Source organism: Diospyros lotus, chromosome 1 (assembly GCF_014633365.1).
Source record: "Diospyros lotus cultivar Yz01 chromosome 1, ASM1463336v1, whole genome shotgun sequence".
In the NCBI taxonomy this organism is placed as follows: domain Eukaryota; kingdom Viridiplantae; phylum Streptophyta; class Magnoliopsida; order Ericales; family Ebenaceae; genus Diospyros; species Diospyros lotus.
In genome coordinates this window covers 28,933,890-28,952,548 of record NC_068338.1, presented here as the reverse complement: position 1 = coordinate 28,952,548, position 18,659 = coordinate 28,933,890, and the positions used below count along the sequence as shown (strand labels likewise).

Genomic DNA, 18,659 nt, shown 5'->3' with positions numbered 1-18,659 from the left:
GGTGGATAAACAATGAATCTTTGAGAGCCTTTGAATGCTTGGAAATTAGATTGAGGGATTTTGGAAGCTTTGGATGTGCAATATGTGCAATGGATGTACTTGGATGCTCAAAAAATGAGTTTGAGGGTATTTATAAGCATTTTAACCATTAAAGAAAGGGTTAATATGAAGTTTGAAATTCAAAAAATATTTATATTTTCTCAAACAATAAGAAAACATGTCTCACCTTTAATTCAAAATAAATTTACTTTTTGCATGAGAAATCAAGATTTGAAAATTCAAATATAAGTTTTTGAGACATAAATGATTAAAATAAGAAAATATGTCTAAAATCAATTCTCTTTAATTCAAAATAAATTTACTTTTTATATGAGAAAGAGAAAACATGTCTAAAAGTAATTTTTCTTTAATTCAAAATAAATATACTTTTTGCATAAGTAATAAGTATTTATCAATAAATGAAAATTCAAACATAAAATTTTGAGATATAAATGATTAAAAGAAGAAAATATGTCTAAAGACAATCCACCTTTAATTCAAAATAAATTTACTCTTTGTACCCACTTTTAATTCAAAATAAATTTATTTTTTTATATCAGAAATAAATACATTTATATCATAAAAATATTTTTGTTAATTATCAAAACTTAATTAATATGAGCAAGTTGGCTCAACAAAAACTTTTTAAATGATTCTTAATCCTTAGATTCTTCGGATGTGGACTCTAATAAGTCAAGTATAGACTGATACAAAGGTTACTACCTCGTTCAGTATAAGTTATTGATGGGAGGACAGCACGCCATATGACATTGGGACATCGCTAGTAGGCCGATGGGTGGTTGTTGGAGAACAACACACCTAATGTGATGTCGATGACTGACCACATGACATAATGGATAATGATCATGTTGCAAGTTGTTGAGGGGTTGTGGATCCTTAGAGTTGAACCAGTACAGTTGTCCTGTGTATTGATGTGCAGGATTTGCCAATGAGTCAAACTATCCAATTGCGAGATGTGAATATTTATCTATGTGATTTCGTATTGCTGGTATATGTAGACAGGTGTTGGGGATATGATCCATCACCCTTGTCATCATTGATGGGGTGAACATCCTATATGATCTACTGTTAGTGTAACGAGACAATCTTTGGTCATGACAGATTGATTATTAGAAAATGTGTTTTCTGAGATGTCATCTAGTCACATTGATGAAGTCAAATACATAGTTAGTAAATTTGTAAGTTTATCACTCCTTAACTCCTACTCAATTGGAACGTTAGGTAATGAAAGAATATAACACAATGTAATCGTCAATTGTGATAGATTCACTTGAAATGAAACTTCATTGTCACTTATACTATCTTGAACCGCTATTAAGCACTATTCTATAACCCTCAGATCGTCATTGGGATATGTAGATATTCTAGTGGTGGATTAAGGTGTTGACCGGTGTTGAAATGAATTTTATTGCTATTTGATTGTTAGCAGACAATGGACTTAGAAAGTCACATATCATATAGTGTTGCATTTAGTATCGACATGATGTGCCTAATGTGTCTCGAGGAACAACAGGTCAAATGTTAATTTGTTCGGCAGGAAAATTGACTTTCTCTTTTGGAAGTCGACTCCCAGTGGCTGGGAAGTCGACTTCTGGTCACTAATTCAACCTTTTAATAGTGCTATATGTGACACTCAATTGTGAATGCTGAGGGGTGAGACAATGGGAGAATTGACGACAGAAATATAAAAAGGAAATTATAGAGCTTCTTATTACAAGCTTTCCTCTGTAATTTTTGTTTCTATCTTCTTCATATGCTTCTGTTAAAAATCACAAGTGCATGATTGTCACATGAAAAAATTGAGACACGTGTGTTGGTGATATGGGTAACCTCTGGTCTAGCACGAGAAGAGATGATCAAAACGGTACCAAATAACACATTAGGTGTGGATAGCCTAGGACCACCATAACGTGAAATGGAATCGGTTTCAGTACAAAAATAGTTTATGTACCCTAACCTAATATCGAACTTCAGGTATGCCTTTATTGTATTAATGTGATGAATATACGTTGTAACGACCCGTTCTCCCAATCAAGCCGTTACTCGAGAAATCTCAGGATTTTTTTTTTTTTTACATTCACAAGATTTATAAATTTTCTTTTTCCATTCGGCCAATCTTAAAAACCACAATCTTCGCATGCTCCAAAACCTCAAAATTCCCCAATCATACCCATTTAGCTAATAGGGATTAAAGACTGAAGCTAAGTAAGGTATTTCAAGTGTCCAGCGGAAATAATAAGATCAAAATCTTAATAGATTGTCATGTGTTACCATAACATAGCATGTTCATACATAATTGTCTCGGGACTAAAATAAGATCAGAATAAGGATTACATGCCAATCATACAAAAGGTGATATCGAAAGTAATTTAACATGCATGATTCCCTTCTTTAACTAACTAACCACATCTTTCTCTTTGCTGTAAGCTCTGGCTGGAACGTTGAATGTTCTAGGGGCATAATCCAGGTTAAATGCTGAATCATCTAAGTGAATGGCATAAAAATAATTTTTATGAAATGCATGAATGATCACGTGCATGGCATAAATCAGACTCAACATGTCAACCTTGGGACATCACCTTGGCATACTTAATCCCTGGAAAGTAATCTGGCCACTGCCTGTGGAAACCACCATTCCCACGCTTTCCGTAAGAACGAACATCGCCTCGTCCACAAGGAGACCCAAAATCCCGACCCACCAGTCATAACAATAACATGATTCAAATATGACAATAGCATGCAAATCATGTGCCATGCATGTCAAAATATCATGTCTAATTAATCTATCAAGTAATGATCAATATGCGTAAAATAATAAATTTAGAAATAATTGAGCCTCTCACAAGTTAAAGCATTTGAAATGGAATACCGAGAATATAGGCAAGTCAATCACTAAACAGGGTAATACAACTTACCTTGCAAAAGACGATTTTGCCCCTAGTGTCGATTTGCCTCGAAATTAGTGCGAAACTTCAAACTCCTTGGCCAAACCACCCCCTGGCCAATAATTCCCAAGAAAATCAATAATCCAAATTTTTTAGGATTTTTCAGAAATTTTCTCTAATTTTTCTCAAATTCCATAACCTTAATTTCTTCAAAAATAAAAAATAAATACTTAATCAAGTAATTTTTTTCCATTTTTCTCCATAAAAATTCCTAGAACAACATTTTCAATCTCCATAAATGTTCTGGGAATTTTTCAGAGTTTCTCCCTATTTTTCACAATTTTCTCCCAAAATTCCCTTTTCTTTCAAAAATAAAAAATAAATACTTCCATAATCACTTTCCAAAATTTCTTCCATGAAAATGCATAAAAACACTTTCTTGATTTTATAGATATTTTTCAATATTTTTCTATTTATTTTCTTTATTTTCTTATTTTTTTCTTTACCTTTCTTCTCCGATCGTCTTCTCCAGCAACGGCGACAGTGACTATCTCCAATCGATGATCCAATGACACTTCCTGACTCCTTTCGAGCTTCTGATCACAGTGGTGGCCTCCGATGGTTGAAACGATAGCCGGAATCACCTTGAAATGGCCAATTATAGTCGGCTCGCCTCCGGCAGCCTTCACGATTTTCCGACGAGCCTCAAAACTGCTTCAAAACACATCCAAAAATCACCAAATTTTTCAGAAATGTTCTCCACTACATGGGCAACAAAATCCCTCAACAAATTTTCTCAAACAAACACCAAAACACCCTCGATTTAGCCGTTTAAGTTCCTGTTCCGGCAACCTTCATTTTTTTCTAATTATGTGTAAAACCCACTCTAAACTACTCCAAAATACCCCAAAATCTCCAAATTCACTCCCCACAACCCAAGGAACAATAGCCCTTTATCAAAAACAATCGATTCTATCTCTAAACCCTCCAATCGAACTTGAATTTGTATAAATCCATTCGGCTGTGAGTTTGCTATTTATAGGCGATTTCGGCCCCAAAATCCTTCGATTCTCGAGTTAATCATACCCTAAGATGCTAGATCTAGCTCATAATCATCTTGATTCGTCCTAAAAATCGAGAAAAAACCCTCAACATATCCGATTATATCTCCAACCATATACGGTCGATTCTTGCGATTTTCATGACCGATCTTCAGCCAATCTCCACCACATCCAGCCCATAATGGTCTGAACCTACCCTAGGACCCTCTGGAAACCCTCCCCGATGACGACATAATGGCTGGCCGGAGATTGTAGTGCCGTACCCGATATTGCAATAATTTCATATTTGCCCCTGTTCAATTTTTCTCATTTTGCAGATTGGTCCTTCCCCAATTTTTCAAAGTTTCCTCAAGGACCTCAAACTCTAATTTTCTCATTTCACTCCCCAAAGAATTAAAAATTCCAATTTAACCACATTTGACCAAAATTTAGAAATTTCACTTAGGCCCGAATGTTTGAAAAATTACATTTTTATCCTTATCTTGCAAGTTTCTTCAGTTTTATTAATTCCAACTTTTCTTATATGTTCTTATCTCCAAAATTTTGTTTAACATAGACGTTACACCATATTTTGGCCAAGAATTGAAAATTACACTTTGGCCCTAAAGATTGAAAAATTGCATGTATACCCAATAATTTCACAAAATTTCAATTTTATTCACTCATAAATTTATTGGGTATTACATACGTGTTGCTTAAATATCTAAGTTATGTATGGTCTATATATATTACTTTTGTTGTGTGTATTTGATACATGTAAAATTTTTAAATTTTACTCGTACCACCATATATGTTATCCGTTAGCAATAATAATTGATATTTTAAAATATAAAATAATTGGTATTTATATTTTATGATATGTGAAAGCATCTGAGTTCAAAGACAAAACGTTTATAAATTCTATATTACGATTTTTTATTTTATAATAAAATAATTAATGTTTTTCATATATGATAATTTAATAATAATTTGATTGATCATTGGTATCAAATGGGAAATTAGGATTTTGTTATGAACAATAAGAAAAAATAGTTTAAATATAATTTGGGGCAAAAATATAATTAATTGGATTCATAGACCTTTGGCCAAGGGCCAGGCAAGGCGCGCATGCACGTGCCCAAGCCATTGCGTGAAAGTCATCCCCTTCTGTTGCAACTCTTTTTAGCATTAGATGATTAATTTTTTCCCGTCTTTGAGGCTTTTTTTCCTCTCTAAACCCAAAATGTGATTAATTTTGTAACAAATTTAGTGATAGTATTTTTTTTCTTTCGTGATAGATTTTTCCATCTCTAATTAGTGATGGATTTAAAAAAGCATTGCTAAGTAATTAGTGACACCCATTGTAACGATCGATTTTAATCTGTCACTAATTACTTAGTGATGAAATTTTAGGCATTTAACAATAATTTTTTTTTCTGTAGCTAAATATCAATTTTTTTTTTCTTTGTAGTGAAATAAAAGATTTTATCAAAAAATTAGAATTATTATGATACTTAATAAAGGGATTGACATCACTCCATAATAGAACAATCAACGCATTACGTGATTGTACGGGAAAACATGTTGGCAGTTATGATACTTACAAATGTGGGTAACTTTAGGAATTTTAAAGTATGAAAATGTTATTTATACAAGAGTATCATAAAAGTGACATTAACTGAATCTTCAAAAAACACTTCTATTTGAAATATTAGTACCTTTTTTTCATCATGTTTATCATGCGTTTATACCATATCCTTTCATATTACATCTTATTTTAATATTAAATCTTTTATAATTACATCTATTTTTTTTTTTTTTTTTTTGTTTCTACACCACACTGTGTTCAATGAATATTGTAGTAATTACTAGGACAAGATAGTAAGACTTTGAGAGTAACCATGCTCTTTTTGCATTTGTGGGGTTGTTAGCTTTATATACTCATTTAAGTATATAATTATAATAAAAGTGTATGTAGTTGAGAGTACTAATAGCAACCACCTAAATTATAGACTGATAAAATTGAAAATCCTGCAAGGATGAGGAGAAGAGACAGCAATAAAGAAAAGGCCATAAATGGCGGAAGCATAGTGATGACAATGGTCAAGCTCACGCGCATGGCAAAGGTCAGGCCCAATACCTCCATCAATTACCATACAATTTCAACAACTAAGCAAGATGCAATCCCAATCTTGAAAGAAAATTAAAGATGCATTTGCCCTTTCTCTTCTCTTTTAACTTCTATTATTATGCAATCGAGGTTTAAATCTGATAAGAGATGAATTCATATGGAGGATAATTTATATTGTTTTTAAATTAAATTTAATTTACACTTTTGCCATATGTTACATGGCGCTCTTCTATTGGCCAGGTCCACGGTAAATTTCTTTTAAATTAAATTTAATATGCACTTCTGCGACATGCCAGGTCTACGGGTGGGGCCGTGGGCCGGTCGGGCATAGAATTTCTCACCAAGAAAATTAGGCCATCAATCGAAATGGAAGGGTGAAGTCAAGCCCAGCCCATTTTTATTCCTTCTTCCATTCCCTCTTTCCTTTGTGATTGAATTCCACCCGGGGACCCACTTGACCAAGTCTTTTCATCAATATAGAATATCAAAGCACACTATTGTCTCTTCGCCCCCAAATCAAAGACATTAATTAAATCAATTTATTAAGAGGTCAAGTTAGGGGAGAAGGTCGGCATCCTTTAAGATTATACCGGTGAAGTCCAAATATCTGAGTTATAAAAATATATATATATATATTAATTAAAGGATAATGCTATGATAAATCATAATAAATATATTTTGATTTTAAACAATATATATTTATTTTATTATGTTTTTAATATTTAAATAATTTAAAACATGATATATTTATAATTAATTAATAAATTTATTTAAATATTAAAAATAAAATAAAATAAATATATTTTGTTTAAAAATAAATATATTTAATCAATTATTAATAAAATTATTTAAATATTTAAAATATAATATAATAAATATTATCTAAACATAAAATATACTTATTACTACTTAATCATTATCTTAATAATTAACATTACTCTTATAATAATAATAATAGCAGCAGCAGCAGCAGCAGCAGCAGCAGCGTTCTTTATCCCATAGCCATGATAAATCCATAAAATGACAAAGACGCATCAAGAAGGCCAAGCTTATACAATCAAAGGGAAGAAAAAATTAGGGGGAGAGAGAGAGAGAGCCGGAAATGGATTCTTTGTGGAGACACCTGATTGTGTTCCTGCTCTCCTTTCTTATGCCGTTAACCATAATCAATTCCATCTCTGCTCTGAGAGATCTTCCTCCACGCCCGCTTAGGGAGTGAAACCTACCAAAACAACAGCCTTTACCAGAAAAACCTCGACACTCTCCTCTCATCTCTTGCCTCCAACGTCAACAAATATGGCTTCTACAACACCTCTGTCGGCCAAACTTCCGACGACACAATCAATGCCGTCATGCTTTGCCGTGACGACGTGAAGCCCGACATCTGCCGGAGCTGCGTCAACTACACCGCCGTCAATATCAAACAGATCTGCCCAAACCTAAAGGCCGCCATGGGGGGCTACGATCAGTGCATGCTGAGATACCGCTCGCCCTACAATATTACCATGGACATGGAAAGGACGAGCGTGTACGCGTATAACGATAAGCAAAACATCACGAGTCCTGATCGGTACAATGAGGTACTGAGGGAGTTGCTCGGGCGGCGGCGGAGCCAGGCGGTGAAGGGCGGCTCCGACCTCAAGTTCGCCACCGGCAGCCAGCAGGGCCCGGACAATCAGAATATATACGGGATGGCGCAGTGCGCGCCGGATTTGTCGGAGAAACAGTGTAACGATTGTGTGGAGGAGGCATCAATTAACTGCCGGTGTGCACAAAATTTCCATCTTGTATGACGATTTTAAAAATTATGATAACATGAGTATTTTTTTAAAGGAAAAAAAAAAAAAAACAAATCAAACTGTTTGATATTTTTGAATCTAACATAATATTGTTACAAGACAAAATAAGAAATTATCTAATTATCATAAACCAAATATTTGATCCATCAAATGAAAATAAAAAGAAAATTAAGCCAACAGCAATAAAGGAAAACGAGCAATATTCCTGCCGAAATGGAAGCGTCAAGTCAAGTTAAGCCTATTGATTTATTGCTTTATTATCTATCACAACTGCTGGAGTACGCATAATATGTATATATCCTAATTATCTAGATAAAATAATTTTATTATAGTTTTTTTTTTAATTTTTAAATATTTTTATTGGGTGGTGTAATAAACACATCATTTTTTAAAATACTTTTAACTAAAAATAAAATATAATCAATATATATTGTCTAAAAATAATATTTATTTATTATACTCTAAAAAAAATTCTAACAATAATCATATTTATTTATTTATTTCTTTTTTCATTCCCCCTGTCCTTTGCCATTCAAATATTATTGTTAGACACACAATGGACCCAGTTAGCCAAAGACTTCCCATCAATGGAGTCGTCGCTTTTGATGTAATAAAGAGACAAAATGAAAGAAAATTCTAACAATAACCAGTTGCCTTGCTGTGCACCGGGCAAGCCACCATAAATATCTCGCCTTGCTGTGCACCACCATAAATATCTCTCACTCTCTCTATATATATATATATATATAAGGTGATTCTACTTTGTTCGACGGTCTTATAAAATAAAATTAAAAAGATCTAAATGTCCTCGTCTCTCTCTTTTCTCCCTTCTTCCATGGTCGCGTGATTGCCGACGTTGTTGCCTTCGCCTTGCCGCCATCGCATCATCGCCAAAAACTTATCGAATAGGGTCATTCAATTCCTCCCGAACCCCATTCAACGGGCTTATCAAATGGGGTCATTCAATTCTTCTAGGACCCAATTGGCCAAAGACTTTCCATCAATGGAGTCGTCACTTTTGATGTAATAAAGAGATAAAATGAAAAAAAAAATGATAGGCCGCCATGCTTGCCTGTGCATGGGTCAAGCCACCATAAATATCTTTTTCTCTTTATATATATAGAGAGAGAGATGATTATTTTATAAGCTTATAGACAGGCTTATTGAATGGGGTCAAAAAGATTCAAATACCCTAATTCAATGACGATCGACAAGGCGACAAGGCAAGGTAAGGCAATGAGGCGATCGCAGCGAGGCGACGATGCGATGGCAGCGAGGCAAGGCAACAGCATCGGCGGTCGCGCGACCATGGGGGAAGGGAGAGAGGAGAGAGGTGAAGGTTGGACAGTGGCATCCCCTACAAATTTGTTTTTAGATAAGAATATTTTGATCTTTTTAACCCTATTCTATAAGACTCTCGATGAGGCTTTTTAGCCCTGTAATAGAATTTTAGGATGGAATAAACATCAACACTTAACAAACAAGATGTATATACACTCACAAAAGCTACAGTATGCACCAAACAAAAGAACCAAAAAGTAAAGAGGATAACTTTGGATCAAGCAAATCTAATTAAGATTAAAAGGTTTCTCGTTTGATTTAGTGATTGAGTGAGTGTATTTTTCATGTTAATTATTAGGTATTAAATCATTTTAAATATATAAAATCTTCCGATCTTAAATCAAACTATTTTAATTTATATGATTTATAATTACTTATTACATTCATATTCCATGTTTATCCAACTAGCTATATATTAAAATACTGTTTTAAAGGGTCAAAGATGCTCTTAGCCGTGGAGGCATACACGCCACAACAGCAGCCCCTTAAGAAAAAAAATCCATTATAGTTTATGGGACTTTATCATCAGTCAAAAAGGTGATTCTTCCAAAATTTTCTATGAAGAATAGCAACATATATATTGAAAATGTTATTTAGAAACTTAAAAGTTTGGTACTTGAGATGTGACAACAATTTAATATTACTGTGTTATATATTTATATTAATATAACAGAAAATATAAAATATTAATATACAACATAACACAAGTGCCAAACTTCTTCCCCAAAACAACATTTCCAATTCCAAACAATTAATAATAAAACAACTTCACGCTGAGTGAGAGAGAGAGAGAGAGATGGAAATGGATTCCTTGGGGAGCCAGTTGATCGTGTTCCTCCTCTCCTCCCTTATGCTGTTAACCATAATCAACTCCACCACTGCTCAGAGCAACTTCCTCTATGCCTGCTTAGAGACTGAAACCTATCAAAACAACAGTACTTATCAGAACAATCTCGACATTCTCCTCTCATTTCTCGCCCCCAACGTCGACAAGTACGGCTTCATCGAGGCCTCCTTCGGCAAAACCTCCGACGACAAAATCAATGGCATCGTGCTCTGCCGAGGCGACGTCGAGCCCGACATCTGCCGGAGCTGCGTCAACGACTCCTCCGTCAAGATCAAACAGATCTGTCCAAACTACAAGGCCGCCATGGGGGGCTACGACGAGTGCATGCTGAGATACCGCTCGTCCTTCAATATTACCCCGGACCTGCAGAAGCCGAGCGCGTACGCGTATAACGATAAGCACAACCTCACGAGTCCGGATCGGTACAACGAGGTACTGAGGGAGTTGCTTCGGCGGCTGCGGAGCCAGGCGGCTCAGGGCGGCTCCGACCTCAAGTTCGCCACCGGCAGCCAGCAGGGCCCAGACAATCAGAGTATATACGGGATGGCGCAGTGCACGCCGGATTTGTCGGAGAAACAGTGTAACGATTGTGTGGATGAGGCTATCGATGAACTGCCGGTGTGTTGCAATAATCGGATTGGAGGGAGAGTTCTTACAGTTTTCTGCAATATTCAGTATGAGACCAATTTCCGGTTCTATAGTAAGACTGAATCATCATCAAGTAATCAAACTGAATCAACACGAGGTATATATCTAGCTTGCTTATACAATATATATATATATATATTCATAGAAGTTGAGCTTGAAGAGAAGAGGTGGTGATTTTGGCAGGAAATGAAAACAAGAAAACTCCGATATTGGCAATCGTTCTTCCGGCTGTTGCTTTCCTCATAATAGTCCTAATTGCTTGCATTTTCATCTTCAGAAGAAAGAAAAAACAGGGGAGACCAAAGCAGAAATTTAAGGACTGTAAGTTTAAACTAATATCTTAATTTTGTCCACTAATTAATTAATTCATTCATTCATCTCTCTGCTGATGGAAATTGTTTTTTAGTTTATGAAACTGTGGATGAGATTAACTCTGTTCAATCCTTGCAATATGACTTCGCTACAATTAGCACCGCAACAGATGACTTTTCTGAGGATAATAAGCTGGGACAAGGTGGATTTGGTGCTGTTTACTGGGTAATAATAATAATAATTGGAGCATTGACATGTAAATAGGAAATCTAAGTTTCCTGTTTGGTGGTCTTCATTACAATTTATTCTACTATACTTTTAGGGTCGACTTCTGAATGGACAAGAAATAGCCGTGAAGAGATTATCTAAAAATTCCCGACAAGGAGATAGAGAATTTAAGAATGAGTTAATATTGGTGGCTAAGCTTCAACATAGAAATTTGGTTAGACTTTTGGGTTTTTGTCTCGAAGAAGAAGAAAGACTCCTCATCTATGAGTATTTGCCCAACTCGAGCCTTGATCACTTCATATTTGGTATGAATCTTTTATTGTTATCAATTATGATGTAATTAATGCTTTTAATTAAGTCGATATAGAATTATATATGTGATTTTTGTCTATTTATTATGAAATGACATAAGTATGCTACTATTTGTATTGAACTCCATTTCAAGTAGATTGTTTTGGATATGTTAATTACTCCCTTTGATTTTGATTCAATCATATGCTTGAACAATTCTAGATCCCATGAAGCGAGAAGAGTTGGATTGGGATAAACGTTACAAAATCATAGAAGGCTCTGCAAAGGGACTTCTATATCTTCATGAAGATTCGCGACTTCGAGTTATTCATCGCGATCTTAAAGCAAGTAATATTTTATTAGACTCAAAAATGCATCCCAAAATTGCTGATTTTGGCATGGCAAGAATATTTAGCATGGATGAAACACAAGGAGATACAAATCGAATTGTGGGAACATAGTAAGTCTTAAATTCTACCATACCTTTACATTTTGGGAGTGTGGATGATATATAGATCTCTATAAAATTCTTGCAAATGTTTGATCAAACACATAATAATATGTTACTAACATTAATGACTCAATTTGATTTCCTATTATAGTGGATATATGGCTCCAGAATATGCAATGCACGGCCACTTTTCAGTTAAATCAAATGTTTTTAGCTATGGTGTCTTAGTTTTAGAAATTATCACTGGCAAGAAGAACAACTATTTTCGTAGTGGCGATACCATAGAAGACCTTTTGAGCTTTGTAAGTGTTTTGAGTATCCTCAAAACTTACTAGTCAAACATGAAGTCAATTCCTAAGAACTTAATTGATATGTTGAATATGAACGTAGGCTTGGAGGACTTGGCAAGCAGGAACAACAACAAGCTTGATTGATCCCACATTGAGGGGTACATCGAATTCAATTCAAGACGTGATAAAATGCATCCACTTGGGGTTGCTCTGCGTTCAGGAGGATGTTGCAAAAAGACCAACCATGGCTTTTGTTGTTCGCATGCTTAACAACGTCTTTGTTAGCCTTCCGCAGCCTTCAGAACCGGCCTTTTTTGTGCGTAGCGATTCTGATCTTGCAAGGACAGAATCTAGTAGTCAACCGAACAACGCATCGCTAAACGTAGTTTCCATTACCGAGTTAGTTCCGCGATAGTTCATAGATCTTTGTACGAAATATTTGGAAGGAAAGATTATAAATTCTTTTCACCTTTCCAATTAAATAAAACTTCATTCACTTTAATAAAACTGTGTTAATCCCATTTCATGGGCATACCACATCCTCATGCTACTGTCATTCATCGTGTCTATTATTTTATTGATTCAAAATAATTGATGTTTAATCATATGGATTTTATTAGCTTATTTCAATGTGTGACATGTGGCATGTGGTATTTTATTTTATGATAAATTGCTGCTTATTTGTAAATCGTTGATATCATCCTTAAAACCCTTGATCCTAGGGCTCCTATCAGAAGCCCCTTTGTATATAAGGCCATCTATGCATTCCAATCATCATTCTCACGAACAAAAAGTTAAACGCGCGAGTGAGAAAGCAAAGCAATTGGAACCCTAAATTGACAATCAGGTACTACTCTTTCACGATTTTTTTCATGGGATTGTGTGTGAGAGATGTATAGATGATTGTGTTTGAGAGTGTTGGAATCGCTGGTTGATTTGAGCATTATATTCTCTTTTTGTATCATCTTCTTGATTCGATTCTTGATTCTATTTTTCATTATAATTACTATAAATCTCTGTAAATCCATTGTTATTTTTTTAGTGGATTGACTAGAGACAAAACTCTTGCCTTGAGTAGGATCTATTTCGGAAAGACTATGTTCGTTGTTTCTGTGTGCATTATGTTTATATTTTCATTTCTTTGATTCTATTCGAGTATTCTTTTAGTTCTTGGTATTGCCGTGGGTCTGGTTGTGTGGATTGTGAACAGGAATAACAATGTCTTACAAATAACTCTCATCTCATGCAAATTGCCAACATCCATCTAATCTTCCATCTGATCTTCCACTGAAACCGTGTGAACTGCTATAACTTGGTAGAATACCTATGGTTCATACTTCTTCCACACCCATCATCATCTTTGTTAAAATAATATATGCATATATTCTAATGTGTAACTAAATCATATTCTTGTGCAAATTTGAATCATGGCGAATATAACATTTTGCTCTTTCAAGATTTGGAGGAACTTAGGACCAAGCCTTTGAGTGCTGGCATTAAACCTTCGAGTAGCTCCCTCTTACTCAAAATTCTGTCAGATGCACAGCCTTCATCCTGCCACAAAGAAATACAAACATCCAACTTCAATAAATGACCCACATGCAAAAGAAAACATATCTATGCTTACCAGTCACAGAAATAATAATTGTGGCCATGGCCTTAAATTTGAGTAATATTTTATATCTTGTGAAAAGTCGTATGCTGTTAGGGAATGACAAAAAAGTGAAAATTATATTTCAGGTAACAAAAATATTAGCACAAATGTTGGAGATGTGGAAAACATTATCTAACATCTCCATTTCCAAAACAATGGGATATATAGGATAAACAACTGGTGACTAAAATAGCAAATACTTCACCTAAAAAAAAAATCAAGTGTTCTTTTACATGAATTTGTATTGTCAATGTGACTTTTAAAAATCAATTGAAATTATGAAAACCATTTCACCAGCCCTAATAACTTGGTCAAGATAAGGTGTAGATGATGATATATAGCCTTATTGTTTGCATTTATGCATGTAAGAGAGAAGCTTAACTAGTTATTCCCATGCAAGCCCACGATCTCTAACCACCACATTAACCTCTAATCCTCCTTTCCATACACACATACACAGCACCCATAATATAATCCATTTAAATCCAACGCAAACAAACAACTCTTACATCCATGCACCCTATTTTTTACTCTTTCTCCTTGATACCCCGTATCCAAAGTACTCTCCAACATGTTCATGGATGTCAGACTCATTGCTCAACATTAAATGCATATAAATTTCATCTGACTAGTCACAAATTACACATTATACTCAATATGGTCTAACATATCTATTTTCTTGGCTATAAGTGAAAATCTGACCAAAATCCACATCTTAATCTTTAAAGTGTCAGTGTCAATGCCATAATACTAGATTTAGATAGCACCTGACATTTATATTTATGGGACTAATGATGTAATCCTTGCAATATGTAATAAAATATGTTTTTCATATTTAAGTTCATATCTTCATTCATAACTCTCCAATCATTAATATAAATGAGTTTTTAAATTTCTTGTTGAACATCTTATTCTTAAGTGTTAAGAATATGTAACAATTGACATTTGTAATAATGATGTCTTAATGGTTATTCACAGTCCTTAGACTTCTCAGACGAGGATTATGATTAGTCGAGTATGAACTGGCACATGGGATACTACATTTGATTAGTATGAAATGCTAATGATAAAGGATGGCGAGTCGCATGCCATAATCCATGAGATGGATATAGTATACATGTGGGTAGGTGTTAGTGGAACATTTACTGAATGTGACGCACGTGATAGATCATGATTAATGGTTAATTTTATAAAAAAAAATGTTATAATTATACCCTTCTTTTGATCTTAAAAATGGTTTAAATTAGATATTAATATATATTTTATGGTTATATGCAAGTTTAAATTGAAAGATGAATGAAATGAAGTTCTAAAGTAAATAATAATAATATATAAAATTTTATATAATACATATACATCATTATATGCATGCATGTAATATATATATATATATAATATAATCTAATATATATATGTGCCATGTGTAATACATATATATAATATATAATTTATTAATAACATTAAATTTTTTTTATTTTTTTTTTAGGCATGAAGAATTCAAGCCCATGAAGAATTCAAGTCTATGAAGAAATCAAATCCATGAAGAATTCAAGTCCATGAAGAAATCAAACCCATGAATAATTCAAGCCCATGAAAAATTAAAGTCCATGAAGAATTCAAGTCCATGAAGAATTCAAGCCCATGAAGAATTAAGGCCCAATTTGAGCAACCCATGAAAGATATTATTTGGAGAAGGCCCAAGGATTATTTTTAATCCTAATGAAGATTAAAAACCAATTTATAGAAATCTATTTTTATTTTTTATGTGAGAGATTTATTAGGTGTGTTTTTTAGCTAAAATCCATTTAACTTTATGAGTGCTTTATTAGGTATGTATTTTAGCTAAAATCCATTTAATATTAGGTGTGTATTATAGCTAAAATCCATTTAACTTTAAGTGTGTGAGTGCCCATTAGATATAATTATGTCTAGTTGAATAATTGAAATTGTGTGGTTTGTATTGCATCTTGTGGCCTATAAATAGATCACTTGATTGCATTTGTAAGTGTGATTATTATTCTTGAATAAAAGTTTAGTTGTTTCCTTATAATTCTCTCTTTGAGAATTGTTCTTGTTCTTTTTCATTTTCTTTAGTACTTTCTCTTATAATCTTACTTTTTTTCTTTCTTCTTTTAAATTCTTATGTCATTTATTATTACTTTATTATTCACCGCCTAAATGGCCAGTTAATTTATGCCTTTAAATTTCTGCAATTTTAATTCTTGTCATTTAATTATTCACCGCCTAAATGGCCGGTTAGTTTATGCCTTTAAATTTCTTGTCATTTAAATTCTTGTCATTTAATTATCCACCGCCTAAATGGCCGGTTAGTTTATGCCTTTAAATTTCTTGTCATTTAAATTCTGTTATTTAAATTACGTCATTTAAATTTCTGTCAATTAACTTTCAAATAAAAATGAGTAGTTAAATCTAATCTTGGGTTAAGGCAAGGACAGTGTCCAACGTCAATGATTCCCAAAGAAAACTGCGCTTTAAATAAGTAACATTAATTTAAATTTCAGTATGAGTGTGTATTAATTATTGAAAAATCACTAGGTTTGGATTGGAGCGTAAGCCTAACTTAGAGCTTTCATGCCATGTATGAGAGTTACTAGAACTGGAAACGCTATCATACCTAAACCCAGATGATTAATTTAGTTGTTTTGTGTATTAATTGCAATTGGATTTATGGTGGTTGCTTAAATTAGAATCTCGCATATCATGTATGGGGATTGCTTAACCTAGAACTATCATCATCTCTAATTGCATTTAATAACAAACCCTCATATCTGAAATTAAATTAATGTTGCTAATTTTTTATGCTAAAATTTGGGAATCAACGGGTTGGTACTGAAATTGTCTTAACTCAAGCACTATCCAAATTCATATTTTTACGTTTAATGTTTATTTCAATTTCTGCCTTACTTTATTTTCTAGTATCTGTTGTCTAAAAAAAAAAACATAAAAAAACCTTGTTGCCAATTTGTCCAAATGCGTGTGCGTGTGTGTGACATTCTTTTTCTTTTGCCATAAATAAATCTCTCAGTGGACAACCTGGATTCATGCAGAAAATATAAATTTAAATTTGGACTATAACTGCACTCGTACACTGGCGAGTATAAACCTCTCACTAAAATAAAAAAAAATATAAAAGTTTTATTATGATTTATTTTTATTGTATTTTAATTGCAGGGTGAGAGTGCAGTCAAATTTTGGCGCCGTTGTCGGGGAGATTAAGGCAAAAACAAAAAGAAAAAAATAAATAAAAATAAAATAAAAGAATAAGCATCTCTTGATAAAATCAGTAACTCTATTTCTCTTTTACTTTATTTTTGTTTGTGCATTGTATATGAGACTGAGATCAGGTAGAATTTTGAAACAGTATTTTCATATCATTCTGAGTCTTTACCTGCAATTGGATTGTCAACTTTACACTCATGTCTCAAAATTACTATAATCTGTCTGCACAAGATACTTATCATGATGAAAATTATCATTTTGAATCCGATTTGTCTAGACCTCTTAAGGATTATCTATACCCTCTTAGGCAAACCACTTTTGATTTGCAACCAGACACTACCCATTTGTTACCCACTTACCATGAAATTGAGGTTTGGTGTGCTGTGTGTGAGACTTCAGCTCATTTAACGGATGACTGCCCTATAATACCTACTTTTAAGGAGGTATTGTATGGTCAATCCAGTTACACACACACACAACTATGAGGGAATGTATTACCAGAACCATGAGGAAAACTACCATTCGGACTTTGATGCATATCACCTTAATTCACACTTTCATCCAAATTTCTCATGGGAAAATGATTTTGTAGTCCAACCACATGAGCACTTCCTTTCCCAGCCTCAATCATTTCAAACGAATGAAGGGTCTACATTCGATGCATATCAACCCCCTCATGGGAGTTCATTAGAAGATACCTTCAATCTATTTATGCAAGGCCAAATGGAAATTTTTACACAAATGTCCAAATGTCAAGAACATACCATTAGAGTTACAAAGGACATTAAGAACCAATTGACACGGCTAACACAGACTTTGAGCATGTCAGAGCCTGTCCATCCCAACTCACTCCAAATCCCATTAATAAAACCCATCATCAAAAGTGAAAGTCAGGAGCAGGACATAGGAGTGACTGTCTTAAGGAATGGAGAAATAATTGAGAAACTTGATGCCCCTAGGACAGTACACCCTTTGGTGCAAGAAGAGAGAGTGGTTGATCACAGTGAGGTAGATGTCAATGAAGCCTTGGAGGAAGAAAAAGACCAAAATGATGTAAGAAAAGAAGAAACCTGGAAGGAAGAAGAGGATAAAATTCGAGAGCCAAAATGTGAAAAAATCATAAGTTTATCCACATTTACCCCTCAATTTCTATCTTTTAGGTTAGTCGATATTATTGAGGATCAAATTAAACCAAACACGTGTGAGATGTTTGTGCAAATTAATGTGCCATACGCGGATATAATAAAACCAACACCTCCGGACGATATATTTTCAAAATATGTATGTGCATTCATGAGAAAAATCAATTTATATAATTTTGAAAATAACTTTAAAAGTGGTGTAGTGAATGGGAGATATTATACGATTAGGTGGGCAACCACTCATTTGATCCTTAACTGGAAGAAAAAAAAAAAAACTCTAAAAAATAAATAAATAAAAAT

At 33.8% G+C, this 18,659-nt stretch overlaps 1 protein-coding gene across 4 annotated transcripts in view; it reads left to right on the top strand.

Moving 5' to 3' along the window:
* Positions 1-13,022, top strand: part of LOC127795519 (cysteine-rich receptor-like protein kinase 44) — a 101,149-nt gene extending 88,127 nt beyond the window's left edge. Inside the window, exons 1-7 of one of the 4 annotated variants that reach the window (XM_052327265.1) lie at positions 9,985-10,848; positions 10,935-11,072; positions 11,158-11,288; positions 11,386-11,596; positions 11,805-12,042; positions 12,185-12,335; positions 12,424-13,020. In XM_052327265.1, the coding sequence (XP_052183225.1) occupies positions 10,053-10,848; positions 10,935-11,072; positions 11,158-11,288; positions 11,386-11,596; positions 11,805-12,042; positions 12,185-12,335; positions 12,424-12,738 (1,980 nt within the window). In that variant the 5' untranslated portion in view covers positions 9,985-10,052 and the 3' untranslated portion in view covers positions 12,739-13,020. Of the gene's footprint in view, positions 1-9,984; positions 10,849-10,934; positions 11,073-11,157; positions 11,289-11,385; positions 11,597-11,804; positions 12,043-12,184; positions 12,336-12,423 lie in introns of those variants that run through there. The other 3 variants (XM_052327292.1, XM_052327300.1, XM_052327275.1) reach the window with 3 other exon arrangements.
* Positions 13,023-18,659: the final 5,637 nt, after the last annotated feature.